The 14,265-nt window shown below is 37.0% G+C and overlaps 2 protein-coding genes across 7 annotated transcripts; both read right to left on the bottom strand.

The window, feature by feature from the left end:
• Window positions 1-955: 955 nt before the first annotated feature.
• On the bottom strand, window positions 956-3,069 carry LOC129315667 (GDSL esterase/lipase At3g27950-like). Its single transcript, XM_054959554.1, has 5 exons — window positions 2,582-3,069; window positions 2,222-2,422; window positions 1,873-2,042; window positions 1,517-1,787; window positions 956-1,424 (listed from the first exon to the last, which is right to left on the bottom strand). The coding sequence occupies exons 1-5, from the start codon at window positions 2,928-2,930 to the stop codon at window positions 1,189-1,191; spliced, it is 1,227 nt and encodes a 408-aa protein (XP_054815529.1). The 5' UTR covers window positions 2,931-3,069; the 3' UTR covers window positions 956-1,188.
• An 858-nt stretch (window positions 3,070-3,927) lies between these two features.
• On the bottom strand, window positions 3,928-9,705 carry LOC129315646 (L-aspartate oxidase 2-a, chloroplastic). 6 transcript variants are annotated; one of them, XR_008594549.1, is made up of 11 exons: window positions 9,615-9,705; window positions 9,314-9,506; window positions 8,599-8,742; window positions 7,973-8,327; window positions 7,473-7,715; window positions 7,209-7,265; window positions 7,034-7,114; window positions 6,526-6,587; window positions 5,072-6,088; window positions 4,433-4,554; window positions 3,928-4,336 (listed from the first exon to the last, which is right to left on the bottom strand). XR_008594549.1 is itself a non-coding variant. In XM_054959536.1 (9 exons), the coding sequence occupies exons 2-9, from the start codon at window positions 8,730-8,732 to the stop codon at window positions 4,327-4,329; spliced, it is 1,959 nt and encodes a 652-aa protein (XP_054815511.1). In that variant the 5' UTR covers window positions 8,733-8,742; window positions 9,314-9,601; the 3' UTR covers window positions 3,928-4,326. The 6 variants fall into 6 exon arrangements, 2 of the variants coding, with proteins under 2 accessions (XP_054815511.1, XP_054815519.1); XR_008594551.1 differs by having other exon boundaries at window positions 8,599-8,743; window positions 9,435-9,506; window positions 9,615-9,697; XR_008594550.1 differs by having other exon boundaries at window positions 9,314-9,428; window positions 9,615-9,693.
• Window positions 9,706-14,265: the final 4,560 nt, after the last annotated feature.

The following is a 14,265-nucleotide window of genomic DNA, read 5'->3' as shown; positions in this document are numbered from 1 at the left end:
TGTGTGTGAGTGTGTGGGGCAGCGTATGGTAGCAGGCAGAAGTACGCAATGAAAGATAAGTGATAGCGATGCAAAAAATTTTGGGATCCTTATGGACTGCTCAGCTTGTTTGGAAACAGCCATATGAAGACTGTTTCTCGAAGAAAGTCAAGCTGCGAAACGAGATGAAGACGAATGCGAGGATCTCAACGACGACATAGAGCCTGACGTTTCCTTCGTCTCCTCTGATGATGAAGACCATGTCTCGGCTCCTCTGTCTCCAGGTCTTGCTACTAAACGCAAGCGACCACCGAAGTTTTGATGCCAGAGGTGGCTGTTCATCAAGAGGTGAAGGCTCCTTCATTTAAGGCACCGAGGAGGAAGGCGACATAAAGCTTGGGAAGGATTGGTGTCACCATCGACGAGAACGATGGCATTCCCATGACTACCTTTTCATCTCAACTGCTGAAAGTTTTAAACAAGAGAATGAGTCACTCAGTGGTGATTAAACTACTTAGGACGCAACTTCAATTAATTTCGCGACCTCTTCGGCAGTTTCAGCTAAACGATTTGGATGTTTAATGTTTCCTGGCTTAGTTCAATCATGAAGATGACTTTCAGAGAGTTTAACTATTGCCTCCTGGGTTATAAATGGCCATTATCTGACTGTTCAACCTTGGACTCCTTTTAAGCCTCAGGAGCATTTGTTTAACCATGTGATAGGATGGGTTCGTCTTCCAGTCTGCCTGCTAGATACTACCACAGGAGCATCATTCGCTCTATCGATGGTGTCTTTGGCAATGTCTTAAAAGTTGATCATAGTACTGATCGTAAGTTCGCAAGGCTCGCAGTATCCATTGATCTAACAAAACCCCTTATCTCAAAGATTAAAGTTGAATTAATTAGTTATATTTGAAATTCATTTGATTGTATTTTCAATTTATATAAAATGAAACAGACACCGTCATCCAAACTCTTGAAGAAAGAAATATATATGTATGTATGTATGTATGTATATCTTTCATCTGTGCCATAAGAAGGAGACAGTGACACGATCTTTTCAATCCAAAATTACATCGGCTTTTCTTAAAAGAACATAAATAACAACATGTTCCTGCTTGAAGTTGTGAATTTTTCAAACTCCTGCAACTCTCAACTCCTGGTTTGTAGAATAATATATAATGCTCTTGGCTTGAATTATAGTGAGAGTCAGAAGCACGCCTTCTGGATTGGTACTGGAGGGTCAGAGAAGGAACCACTGAGTATTCGTTTAGAAACCCAGAGGTTTGCTGCTTGAGAGTAGTGTATGCCGTCCCAGCTAACATGTTGAGATGGATTCTTGCAAGGATTCCCATAAACAGTTCCATTTACTGTGACTTGCGTCCCACAGTTAACGTGGTAGCCATAATAACTTCCACAACAGAACAACAATGGACTCACAAAACCTGCCACCAAGCAAACTATACAAGTTAGGTTCTGCACTTTGCTATCAGTCTACTTCAAATGTGTTGGTTTGGGGTCAAAACTTGAGGATCACCTTGTTTCTTGGCATCGCTGATTAGTTGGTACTTGGCTGAATACACATCAATGTATGTAAATTTGGCGAGAGGGAGATTTCTCTTCAGCACAAGCACTTGTTCCTTAAGCTGTCTGTTATATTCCTGAGCGATCTCATTATGGGGTTTGACACACCCATTCGCATCCAGGTTACCCTGCTTTGACTTGTAATATATGTAACTGTAAGGCAAGCACCCAATTGGGCCTGTGTTGTGTATCCAGAAGATTCTAGCCCCTTCATTGTACAATTGCTAAAACATCAAACATTACTAGTTTAATTCTTGGAACAGAGTCACCATCCAATTGATTGTTCTAATATTTGCTAATGTTGATTACCTGCACTGCCTGGTTGAAGATTTCTAAGATATTAGGAATTGATGATCGAACTTGCTCCTCTGAAGTGTGTTGAAAACCATAGCTAAGATCGTTTTGTCCAATATCAAAGGTGTATAGGGCTTTAGAGAATTCGTCAGGTCTTGGAAGACTGCTTTGAAAAAGTTCTGTCCCTGGAATATTGCAGTTTTGTGTGTCATTGTCAAAAACAACTTTAGTCCAATCCAAAGGGAATAATATTCCAGTCGGAAGCTTTCCTAGGTTCTAATGATGCTTCGAGATATCTACAGCTTGCATATGTTTCTAGTGCACCATCAAAACCAAAAATACAAAAGAGAAGAAGAAAACTCACTGTTGCCTGAAAGTTGATTGTACAGAACATTGGTGCGATACTTGAATTGCTTGAATTGAGATATCTGAAGCCCCAAATCAAATGGACTATATCCTCCAGGACGAATCGATGAACCTCCTACTGCAAAGTTAGCACCGTGCCGGTAATTTGACCCAAGTGAGTTCAAATACGCACTCAAGTATGGCAGCTTCAGTTCTTCAGCTGCGTAGGTTCGTTAACGAAACACGGATAAGAAATATATCTATAGTTGATCTATATCATAAAAGAGGCCAGAACGACCCATTAAAGAAAGGAGGAGGGAAAAAAAAGCTGAATCAAGAGTGTTTGGAGAAACAGAGCACGCTCTGCTTTGCCGCTTACTAAGAAAATCCAGAATAAGTCGACCATCGCAAGCCCTTCCTGATAGACTTCCGAAGAAGCTTTCGCCATTAGGAGGATGAACCGCCGTAAATGCTGCAGATCCGGCTCCAGTGTCGGAATTTGAGTCCCCAAAGTTGTAAATTGCCGGAAACCAGCAAGTTTCAGAGCCATAATTACCACCCCAGACTCCACTAACCAATCCCAGAACTAAACACCCAATTACATGAATGTGCTTGCTAGAGTTCATGATCGTTTTCTTCCTCCTACGAAACGGTGGATCACCGAATGGGTTTATACAAGTAAAACTCGGAACTCCAATTAAAAAAGGGTAAGATTCTTTGACGAGCATTAGTGATGCAGCAAAGGTTAATAACTCAACCCACTACGTCAAATTGGTTTTACTTGAAGGAAAAGGCAAACATACTGATACTATGGCTATGCATCAAACTTCCTTTATATATATATATATATATTCTTTCTTAACAAGTTCAACCATTTCGGTGACATCGGATATTAAAAATTGCTTCTCTATATTTTGATTTCGGTATAGAAAATTGTACATACAGATAATCAGCATTATATGAATGATGACAGAAAACTTGTACAGAAAGTTAAAACGAACGGCGAACAGTCTGTCAAGAATTCATTACGTATGGGGTCTACTTTCTTTGTTGGAATTGGAAAGATATATTTTTGCGTGCACAGGAGACAAAAGAAAGCAATAGTCATTGGTGATACGAGCCAACGTGGGAGGAGCAGCTAGCAAGGATACTAGACTAGAAAAGAATAAATTATTAATGTAAACCTAGACAAAAGGGAATTTAATTTAAGCTTGGAACAAAATCTGCCACGATCAGCTTTCCTTTATTAACACATTGTTTAGTTAATGACATATAAGCGGAAATTCTACTGGGCAATAGGCGCTCGTGTAATAAAACAACGTCTAATACGAATTGGATGCATTTGGAGAAAATTTATCCCCTTGTTCATTCGATCCCTTCCATAATGGCTCCTATAGTTCATTGGTTTTAACAAATTTTGGAATTGGAATTCTTCTGCAAAGGATGGCTTAGCGTTTAGGTTTGAATGAATTACATGAAAATCATTTCTCCGCGTAAGGCGGCTATTTTGTTTTGTTTTGTTTTTTTTTTGGTGAGTGAGAAGTAATAGTGAGCAAAAATGGTAGTCATTGGTTGTAGCATAACGCAAAGACTCGTAACTCGTTTTACTAGCAATGGCATCATACTCAGTCCCCTGCAGTTAATTCAAGAGCATTTTTCAATGGATGAAGCTCCTCTTCCCAGTTGCTTTCATAACTAATAATTTACTTGTCTACACTTGCTGACTATAGATGATTTCGTTGCATTAAGCTAACAGGAAAATCCCCAAAGTAATCCCTAATCATTTGAAAGTCACTGGTTCATACATTTTATTCTAGTTCTACTGCTTGCTCAAACTCACAGCTCATTAGAGTGAAGGGCAAGCATTCCATTATTAGCAACAGCGACCTAGATTGCAATCCGCAAATTTGCTGCAAAGGCTGCTATGCCCGTTAATCTTCTAACGTGTTGGATGAAAATGCTCACTTCAGCATATCATGGTGAAGTATGACAGCTGCACACAGCATACCCTTTTTTCAGCTCTCTAATTTCAGAAACATTCACTATTGTCCATGGTTAGCCTTCAAATGGTGACGGTAATCTTGTCTGATTGCTATTTCATGTATCCTGGACGTCAAAGCTATCTTAAAGTATTCTGCAGAAGCAGCATTATAAAGCAATTAGATTGATGATAGTATATCAGCATCAAAATAAAAATGTACAGAAAAGATCTTAAGAGCATCTTAATCACCAAGTGTTTGACAAACAAGGCACATCCAGCCAGCAAATACTCTGAAAAATTGTGTCCGACTCAACAAAATATGTCAGTTGGGTAGGAGGTTGTGGAATGATCCTGAAATGACACTTCTAGTTCTGGGCCAAAACCAGGATAATGAACACCCAAGAAGATGATTGAAGATATGCAGTGACTTAAAAATCTTTCGAAGTAATGTGAAATTATGCCTAAAATCTGAATGTTACAACAGGCTGATAGGATTCACATTAAATGCAGGATCAAAGGGTGACTTGATTAGCAACTACTTGACCAATAAGTTAAATGCTGTAAATCAAGGGCCCAAACTGTGTGGATCACTATCATTGAATTACCCCTCATGAAAATACTTCTTTCTTGATCTATTTTTAAACGATGTATCGGAATATACAAAGAAAAAAATTAGTACGCTGAAAGAAGGGGAAAGGGAAGACATCCTGACATCCTGGATCTTAACTATTGAGTTTCAACGAAGGGTACAAAAATGCGAGTTCTGGGAAATTTGAATGTAGCAAAAGTTTTAAACCTTTTTGGTATTGATCCTGCTTAATTTTAATTAGAGTTTCCCATACATAATAATAGATATTGACGTCTCAGCACAGGCACAGCTCTACTTACTGATACATGGACTGATTGTGTAGTTGCAGAGAACTCCACGACCTCTTTACAAGTGAACTTGGGAAAATAATAGTTGGTAGTCTCTCACTTTCTTCTAGATGAGGAAAATCAGTTGTGTAATGCAGCCCACGGCTCTCATGCCTGGAAAGGGCACTGCTGACCACCAGTTGAGCACAACAAAAAAGGTTTCTCATTTCACAAATCTCAGGCCCCACCATAGTTGGCTTCCAACCATGCTGAAATAAGAAATCCGCCCATTTAGCTTCTAATTCAGCAATTTTTTGCTTTGCCGTTTCTAGTCTCATGGTGGACCGAATAATTCCTACATGATTCCACATAATAGATTGCAGTTCTCTCCTCACTTTCCATGTCATCGCTGATATTTTGTTAATGACATTACTTCCGAGTGACATAGGCACAGTGGGTCTAGGCCACAAATTTGAAGCAGTCAGATCAACAGGCACAGTGGAGCTCTTCATGCAATCAACAGATGGCTGTACAGCTCTACGAGCAAAAACTAGTGCCTCAAGCAATGAATTGCTAGCAAGTCTATTGGCTCCATGCAGGCCGGTGCATGCTACCTCACCAGCCACATACAGACCTCGTACATTTGTCTCCCCTTGGAGCCCAGCCCGTACTCCACCACACATATAATGAGCAGCTGGAACCACTGGGATTGGATATCGAGTTATGTCCAAGCCATATAGGAGACACACGGAAGCAATGTTGGGAAAATGGGAGAGGATTTCCTCCTTGGGCTTGTGACTAATGTCAAGGAGCACATACATTTCATCACGCTTTTTAAGCTGATCATCTATACTTCTTGCAACCACATCCCTGGGGGCAAGCTCTGCTCTCTCATCATACAAGGGCATGAACCTTTCCATGCCTAAATTATACAGGATAGCCCCATGGCCCCTGACAGCTTCAGAGATCAGAAATGCATTTTCCCGAGGGTTGGTTGGTTTGAGAGGAAGCCCTTCATCAGCCAAGGCAGTAGGGTGAAATTGTACAAACCTGAGCCAATCATAAAGAGAAACTACAATATCAAAATACTAGACACAAGTCCTCACCCACATGCACACAGGGATGAAGTATGTAAGCTTAGAATAAAATAATGTATACTTCATAGCATATTCACATGTTAAATTGCTGCTCCACTTTACCGGGCAAAAAATACTTTGTCAGGATTCACAGAAAGAAAAGAGTCCTCTGTAAAGGATAATTAGTCCAAGACATTCTTTAATTGATCTTCTGCATTTGAAAGAAACTAAGTCGTTGGTGCAATTGTGCATTGAAATGCATTTAATTCTATACCTTCTAAAGTACAGAAAGATTTGTCACAGTGGTACAGTATTCGTGATCAGTTTTACTATTTGTTAATTATGACTGGGCTGACAATCACAAAATAGTAAAAAGATAAACATTCACATTTCTGAAAATGCTCTACTTACTCCATGTTGGAAATCACAGCTTGAGCTCGGTGTGCCATTGCCATCCCGTCTCCTGTGGCTACCTGTAACAATCACTAAGGGAGTCAGATTAAGATGCAACTAAGACTAGCCACAAACTGTAGCATGATCGGTCTGAATATGATCAAGATACAAAGAATGAAATCATCAATTCAACGTACAATGGTCCATCAAAGCATCAAGACAGAAGAAAAGATATTCACTACACGGCTTATATTTTAACCGTAAGTAAATTGGATTAGTTATTTGATTTTAAATTTTACTTTAATCAACTGCACTACTTAATTCATTTGGTGCATTGGTTATGACTGAAAAAATAACTATTATAATCAGGCGTTTTAATTTTCAAGATGCTGATTCTTTAAAATAATATTATGATTCCTAAAAGATTTCCAGACGTTGTAACAATTTGCATTGTAGAGAGTCATGCAAGAATCAAGGTAGTGGATTCTTCCTAAAAATATTCGGGCATTGGGAGAAAGAGGACTACCAGGGGATTTGTAGTTGTAGGATAAATATGTCCAGCCCCACCAGATGCAAGTAAAGTCACCTTTGAAATGAATCTTACCACCTAAAAGCTAAAAAGGTGAAAGTTTTAAAAATTGGAACTAAAGCAGGCAAACAGATTGCCATCAAAGAAATACATATAACACAGTTTTTCCCACCTGTAACGTTTCAGTATTTAAAGTGTCAAAACCAAGGCAAACTATATCAGATCCATCCTGCAACATCAGCGATGTGTTTTTGTGAGTGAATGCATCCAGCAATTCAAATACTCGGGCATCAAATTTGGATACTCAAAATTGCAGAAGAGCAAAACCAAAAAGAACTTATAAACTTCCAATAATTTCACATATGCAGGCTACAAGAACACTAAACATGCCATGTAAGTTTACAGTAGGGGAAAATATCCACACAGAGACCCAAACCTGGCAAGTGAGCAAATCTATAGCAAAGTGGTGTTTGAAGACAAAAATATTAGGATCACCGATAACTTTCTTCAGTAAAGCCCGTTCAATCTCTTTTCCAGTCATATCAGCAGCATGAACAACTCTACAATGCGAATGACCTCCTTCCCTTGCTAGATGCAAGTTGCCATCTTCCCCATGATCAAATGATGCGCCCATGGCAATCAGTTCTCGAACTCTATCAGGTCCTTCAGTACAGACAACCTAAAAGATAGAGTCAAAGTGCACAAAAAGCTGAATAAATTGGTGAAAGAAATCAGCAATTTTACTATTATCCGAAAGCGCACGAGCAACACTTGCATATTTGAACGATACCCTCAATAAGACTGGAAAAAGAATGCTTCTTGATTCAAGAAATTTGGGATTCACTATCTTTTAGTATTTAGGTCTAATGTTACAGGGCAGAAGTCAGAGTTTAGGAATGAATTACACAAGGTAAAGTTTATGACTCTAGAGCATACTCTGACGGTCTCCTCATCACAAAGATAAGCCCCAGCCACTATGGTATCCTCCATGTGACTCTCCACTGAATCTGAAGGGCATAGGACAGCACTAACACCACCTTGAGCATAATTCGTGTTGCATTCATGAGGTTCAGCCTTTGTGACCACTGCCACAGAACCATGTTTTGCAACTTCAAGTGCATAGCGGAGGCCAGCAATTCCACTTCCAATTACAGCAAAGTCAAAATACTTAGTGGAACCATCTTTCTTGTAGGAGGAGATGGCTGATCTGAGAGGTTTCCAATTCTTATAACGTGGAGATACAGCAAGTTTACATCGGTTTTTCCACAGGACACTGTGTGCTCCTTTTGACCTGTAATTTTAAGACATGGAAACAATTGAAAATCATTGACTCGGTAAAGGAGTATGATCATAAAATTGTAGAGCAAAGTTCCATTTACAAAGTTTCAGATCATGCTGCCCGAAGTTATTTCAAATACTTCATTGTAAAACTATAATTTGACCATGCGTTTATAGACACCCTTGAAACAAACAATTCAGATTCATATGGACTGTCTAGCTGCAAAACCATGATAATTAACCTAAATCATCGTTATTCCTGGATCAACATCTTCACTACATACCAAGGGAGCTCCTTTTGCAAATAGCTCTTGATAGGTGCATCAGAGACCGTACAAGTCCTTCTACAATTTTTCCCCTTGAAGTCTGTGAATATGTAATTTAGTTGGGCACTCCCGCCGGCTATACTAGTTGTCATTGCAACGCTTCTGTTAAAAACATTATTTAAAAAAAGGCATAAGATAACAAAAAACTTAAATCTTTCTAGCAACAAACTTCGTTTGCATTCTGTGTTTTGTCTGCAATTAATCAATCATAGGAGCAGGCTGTTACTATGTCCAAGTTCTGAGTTAAGCACATACAAACTTTTACCTATAAATCAGCGTTTTATGATTAAGAATATGTGCATAATAGTTTAAAAACAAATTTAAAATCCCTCCCTTTCCCTTCCCAGGTGGGAGAGATGGAAGAAGAAATAAGTAACGAACAAAATTCAATCATTTACCCGGATACTAAGGCCTGCTCAAATTTCAGAGGCAATACAGAACAAGGAAAAGCCGTTCAAGCAAATAAGATATAAAGTAAGAAAGAAGCCGGAATATATTGGAGAAGTTAAAAGTTGGATACAGCTGAATTATTCTCCGACGAAGCACACGGATCGTCAGAGCAGAGAGAGTCATTCATAATAATGATCGTTTTTTATTCCCAATACCCCCACTCAGTATAACCACAATCAGGGAATCGAACAAAGGAATGCAAAAAGCTTAGGATGTTACCCACCAAAAGTTTCAAAAACAAAAAATACACCGACTTTCAATTTGCAGAGACCCGCGACGAAGAGTGACGAAACCAGTGAAACGTGAACCCGGGCCGCGTAGCTTCGCAGAAAATGAATCTTAACCGACGAAGAAAAAAGATAAAAATATTCCACGAGTCAGTCGTCGCAAAAATAAAATATGAATTGGTCTTCAACCTAGAAAGGAAGAATATATATTAATAATATGCGATGAGAAGACTAAGAATGGAAAACGAAGACAACCCTGAACATTCCCGCGACGCCTCCCACCCACCCCGTACGTACCCATTCAAGTTTCGTCGCGGATCGCGCCATTTTATTGTTTGCCGTTCGTAATCTTTTTGGTTTCTCTTAAAATTTAAGCACCTAACTAATCTTCGTGCCCTGGCTACCGGTATTTGAATCCAGTGAGTTGCTATGGCTATGAAATAAGTTAAGTTGAAACGCATAATCTCGAATCTGAGCCCAAAATAAAATAAAAAAAATTACTTCCGTTCCATATTATAATATTATAAAGTATTTTTTATTAAATTATATTTTAATCAATCAATTAATTATTTTTAAAATTATACATTATTTAAAGGTTTATTTTTATTTAAGAAAGTGTCTTGATTAAAAATTTTTATTAATTATACCCTTTAGTTAAGAGTATTGTTGAAAAAATTTCATTAATTATATATTAGATTAAAATACTTTATATTTTTAAACATTTTATTTTATTTAAAATACAATATATTTTTGAAAGGGAGTACATTGTTTTGAAAGGAGCACTGACATTTTACGTTTATTCTATGTAAGAAGTAGAAAGGTCTACTTATATTTGAAATTAATTACTAACTGGATTGGATGCGCCTACTAATCATGCTTTTGGACTGGAATAATACTCATGTAGGCTTTGTTAAAGCCGAAGATCAACGCTCAAGTACTGTTATGTATTTATTTTTGAACAACTCTAAACATTAGATGTGTGAGAAGCTGCCTACAAGTGGGCAGAGAATTTTTCAAGAGATAGAGGGATACATCAAGAACTAATTTTTGTTAATATACTGAGGGCAAAAAGCTGACTCTTCCCATTTGGATTGAAATATGCACAAGAGCAAGAATTTAAATCCCTAATCATTTACGTAAATGACAAACTGACAACAGAGCTCTTGTCACTCACATTAACGTGAGCTGGTGTGTGAGTAGAGAATTTCATGCACACTTGGGTCGAGATTCCATTTGAGGGAAATTAAACGATTAGAGAAGGGAAAGGGAGAGAAACAAAAACAGAGGGCCGGGAGTATTGAGTGGTGGAGAAAAACGAGGCATAAATGAATGAGAGCCACACAAAGTATCACAAGGCAAGAGGTTCGCCTTTTTCTTCCGCGAATTGGGAAGAAGCCAACTTACATCTGGCAACTTCCATTAATTGACCAGTAATTGTTTTGGAAGAGAAAAAGGTCATTGTGTGTTGATGCTGCTATGTGGTTGAAGGCATTTCTTTTCGTTTTCTGCACGCATGCATCCTTGAAAAGAGTCCATGTTCCTCGTCACGTGACTCGCCTTATCCATGCAAGGCATCAAATGTAACGTCATCTTCCTCTTAATATTGTAACGCCCCATGTTTCTATCTTTTTCTCCCACTTATAGTTGTGAGAGGGGTCACCATATATAGGCGACGTATGTTTGTTGAGTAAGACAAGGTTGACTATAATTATTTTCAAGCGGGGTTAAAACCATCGATCCCTTGTTGATAATAGAGATTGGACACTACTAGACCTCTTTCAGTGCCAAAGATTTCTTTACGTTCCTAACTATTTACTTTTGGTCAGGAATTCCTGTGATTCACGTCAGCTCTAATAAAAATAATTTGAGATTTGGAGAGAAACCGTGGATGAATTAACTATCCCTGTCTGGTTATCCTTTGCTTATTATCTCTAGAGATAATTTGCTTATTTTCTTAGTTTCCAGCACAAAGCTCGTTGCACGAGTTGCATGGAAGAATTTTGATTCCTGGATAGGTATTCAACTTCCGGATAGCTTTCCAAATGTACGATAGTCCCCACCCCAAGAGCCTGTACCCATCCACAATTGTACATACCATGGCACTGTACCTAGTTCTCTCAACAAGATCAGAAATATTGACATTCTTAAGACTTGAGCAACCACTTGGGATTGGTAAACTTTACTCCGATCACGCATGCATTACATTTTTTCAGTAACATTATTTGTTGCGTTTTTGTATTTTTAATCAGATAATTTTTCTTTTCAATGTGTTTGATTCGACAATGAAAATGATCGTCCATTTATTTTTAGCTTCTTGTAATTAATTAAACGCATTTCTCATTTTATTTTAAAATGAAAAATAAGATACTTGGAATAAAATATGATTCAGGGTGGTCGGATATAGTTTTCTAATAAAAATATTTTTTAAAAAAAAATGTTATAATTAGGCAGGATATTAACATTTATATGTTTTTTGGGGTTAAGTTAGCAATTGAATGTTTAAATAAGAATTATTTGTCATCTAGAAAAATGAGAATGGCTCTTCCAGCCTTCTGGGCCTTAGGTGCTGGGTCCAGGCGCTTCTGAAAAGTGATTGGAGCCCCGTTATTTCAGCAAATTCTGGGGAAATGCTTTCACTTCCTTCCCGTCTTCACCTCGCAAGTTATAGCCACTCGCCAATCCCCATCCTCTCAGGTCTCACCAGTTAAGATCACGGGGGCGGTGGTTTCTGATAGAGTTGGTAAAAAAGTCCAGCCCGACCCTGTAAGGTCAGCCTTTAAAGGGCTCGAACTTAAAAAAACCAGCCCCTTTAAGCTCGAATTCCCTTTAAGACCCTGATATTTAAAGCTCGGCCCTTGACATAGCGGGCTCAGGGTCGGCCCTGCGGACTTTAGGCCCTTTTAATTATTTTTATTTTTTAAAATTTTTTAATCAAATAAAAAATTACTTCATTTTAATATAATACTCAATCAAGAAAGGTATAAAAAAAACTAACTAAATAACATCTAAATGAACTAAAAACACAAATAAAATAATAGTAATGTAATAAGCAATAGATTGGCTAAGCTGATAAAAACCCAATCAAAATTAGAAGAGTAAATATTGAACTGAATGAATCATTATCATGGATCTAGATGAATTAGGGGATTTAAGGTTGTATTTTTTTTTTTTAGAAAATAGTAGCCAAGGATTTCTATATAAAATTTATATCAATTAAGAATCAATTGTTGTCAAAACTTGAATGAAAAACAAGTTACAATGAACTATTGTTAATTTAAAATGAGTTATTATTAAAATCTAAATAAATACTTATTGATAAAGGCTAATTCGAATCCACAAGTATCTACTCGAATTTTGACAACAAGTAATCTTTGATTGATATAATTTTTGATCAGTGATTCTTCATTGCTATTTTTCCTTCTTTTTTTTTCCTTCCATCCTCAGTAAATATGGGCTAATATGTGATGTGCAGTAAGATTTAGTTTAATTTTTTTTCAAATTTAAAAATAGTAAAAATTATGAGAATTAATTAAAAAAATGCATATGCGGGCTTAAACGGGCTAGCCGAGGGCCAGCCCTTTTAAGCCCTAGATTAAACGGGCGGCCCATTTAAGCTCAATTTATCATTTTACAGTTCTATTTACAAGCCTGGCTCTACTCTTATACGGGTTTAAACGGGCTAGCCCGACGGGCTCGGCCCGTTTTCCCAACTCTAGTTTCTGGGGGCTTTTTTGTCAATTTCTTTATATTCAAAACAAACAATAAGGTGTCTGTTAATATTTAATCAAGTGGTTTTAACAATTAGATTATGATCTAATTTTCCCTGTGCAGAATTTTAAAAAGAAAAATATGTCTGCAGGCCCCAACAATTTTATTCAATTTTAAATTTAAATTAAATTCTTATAATTTATTTTGTTTTAATTGACTCTTATAATATAGTTTGATTAATTAAATTTTTTAATCTCAAAAAATTAAAATCCTTGAATTTTTTTAAAAGAACTAAAAATTAAGAACTTTTATATTTTTACTAAATGATTATATGACTTTAGAATTAATTACATTATTTTTACAGCTCAAAATTTATATAATTAGGTTATTTTCTAAATATTTTTACACGTATAAAAATTTCATAAAAATTAATAAAAATATAAATGTATAAAAAAAATTATTTTTAAATTTTGGCTAAAAATATTAAATTAAAATATCTATAAACTTAAGAGTTTTTTATTGCAAAATTTAATAATTAATTATTAATTTTAACCTTAAGATGTTAACATGTATAATAAATTAAATTATAAGAGCTTGATTAAAATAAAACAAATTACTGGGACCTAATTAAAATTGAGTGAAGTTGTAAAGATTTGTAGATATATTTTTCACTTTAAAAAAAATAGTATTTAATAGAGGGTTAAGGATCAAAATATTCTTAAAGTGTATATAATTTACAAATAACCCTAAATTCAACCATAAGTCATTTATATCACTCAACTTTAAAAGATAATTACTCTATGATCCTAACATTAATTTACTTATCAAATCCATTATGTGGGTCTCATATATAAATTTTTTAATATTTTTTATTATAAGATATTACTTGCAGGTCCCATGTTATTTTTTTTATTTCTCCTTCTCCCCCCATTTCTCTACAAATTCTCATCATTTCCCTCTCCTGCTTGCCCCTCTCTCCCTCTTACCCCTCTCCTCCATTCAATCTCCCTCTCCCATCCCCCTCCTTCTTGTCTCTCTTATTCCCTCTTCCTTTCTCTCCTCTTTTTCTCAACCATTCAATCTCCCTCTCCACTCTCTCCCCTATGCTTTCTCTCTCTCCCCCTCATCCTTCTGGTCATCATCCTCACCAATGCCATGATAACTTCAGTGATTACTGTGGATGGGCTGGACATGATGCACGCTCGCTCACGCGCGCGCACTCCCTGGCTACACTGCCACT

The sequence above is a fragment of the Prosopis cineraria genome, unplaced genomic scaffold, assembly GCF_029017545.1.
Source record: "Prosopis cineraria cultivar Desert tree isolate PC_DT_omini unplaced genomic scaffold, ASM2901754v1 PC1, whole genome shotgun sequence".
NCBI lineage: Eukaryota > Viridiplantae > Streptophyta > Magnoliopsida > Fabales > Fabaceae > Prosopis > Prosopis cineraria.
The sequence above is the reverse complement of the archived record's forward strand: the minus strand, read 5'-3'. Positions and strand labels throughout refer to the sequence as shown.

What these genes read in the sequence shown, in the direction of transcription:
- LOC129315667 (XM_054959554.1), bottom strand. Translation starts at nt 2,930, where the DNA reads ATGCTCGTCAAAGAATCTTACCCTTTTTTAATTGGAGTTCCGAGTTTT. An exon ending in CAATCAACTTTCAGGCAACA is followed by an intron (nt 2,043 to 2,221) that starts GTGAGTTTTCTT and finishes GCAATATTCCAG; the next exon opens with GGACAGAACTTTTTCAAAGC. An exon ending in TCTTCAACCAGGCAGTGCAG is followed by an intron (nt 1,788 to 1,872) that starts GTAATCAACATT and finishes TTGATGTTTTAG; the next exon opens with CAATTGTACAATGAAGGGGC.
- LOC129315646 (XM_054959536.1), bottom strand. Translation starts at nt 8,732, where the DNA reads ATGACAACTAGTATAGCCGGCGGGAGTGCCCAACTAAATTACATATTC. An exon ending in GTGATGAGGAGACCGTCAGA is followed by an intron (nt 7,716 to 7,972) that starts GTATGCTCTAGA and finishes TCTATCTTTTAG; the next exon opens with GTTGTCTGTACTGAAGGACC. An exon ending in CTACAACTACAAATCCCCTG is followed by an intron (nt 6,588 to 7,033) that starts GTAGTCCTCTTT and finishes TGATTGTTACAG; the next exon opens with GTAGCCACAGGAGACGGGAT.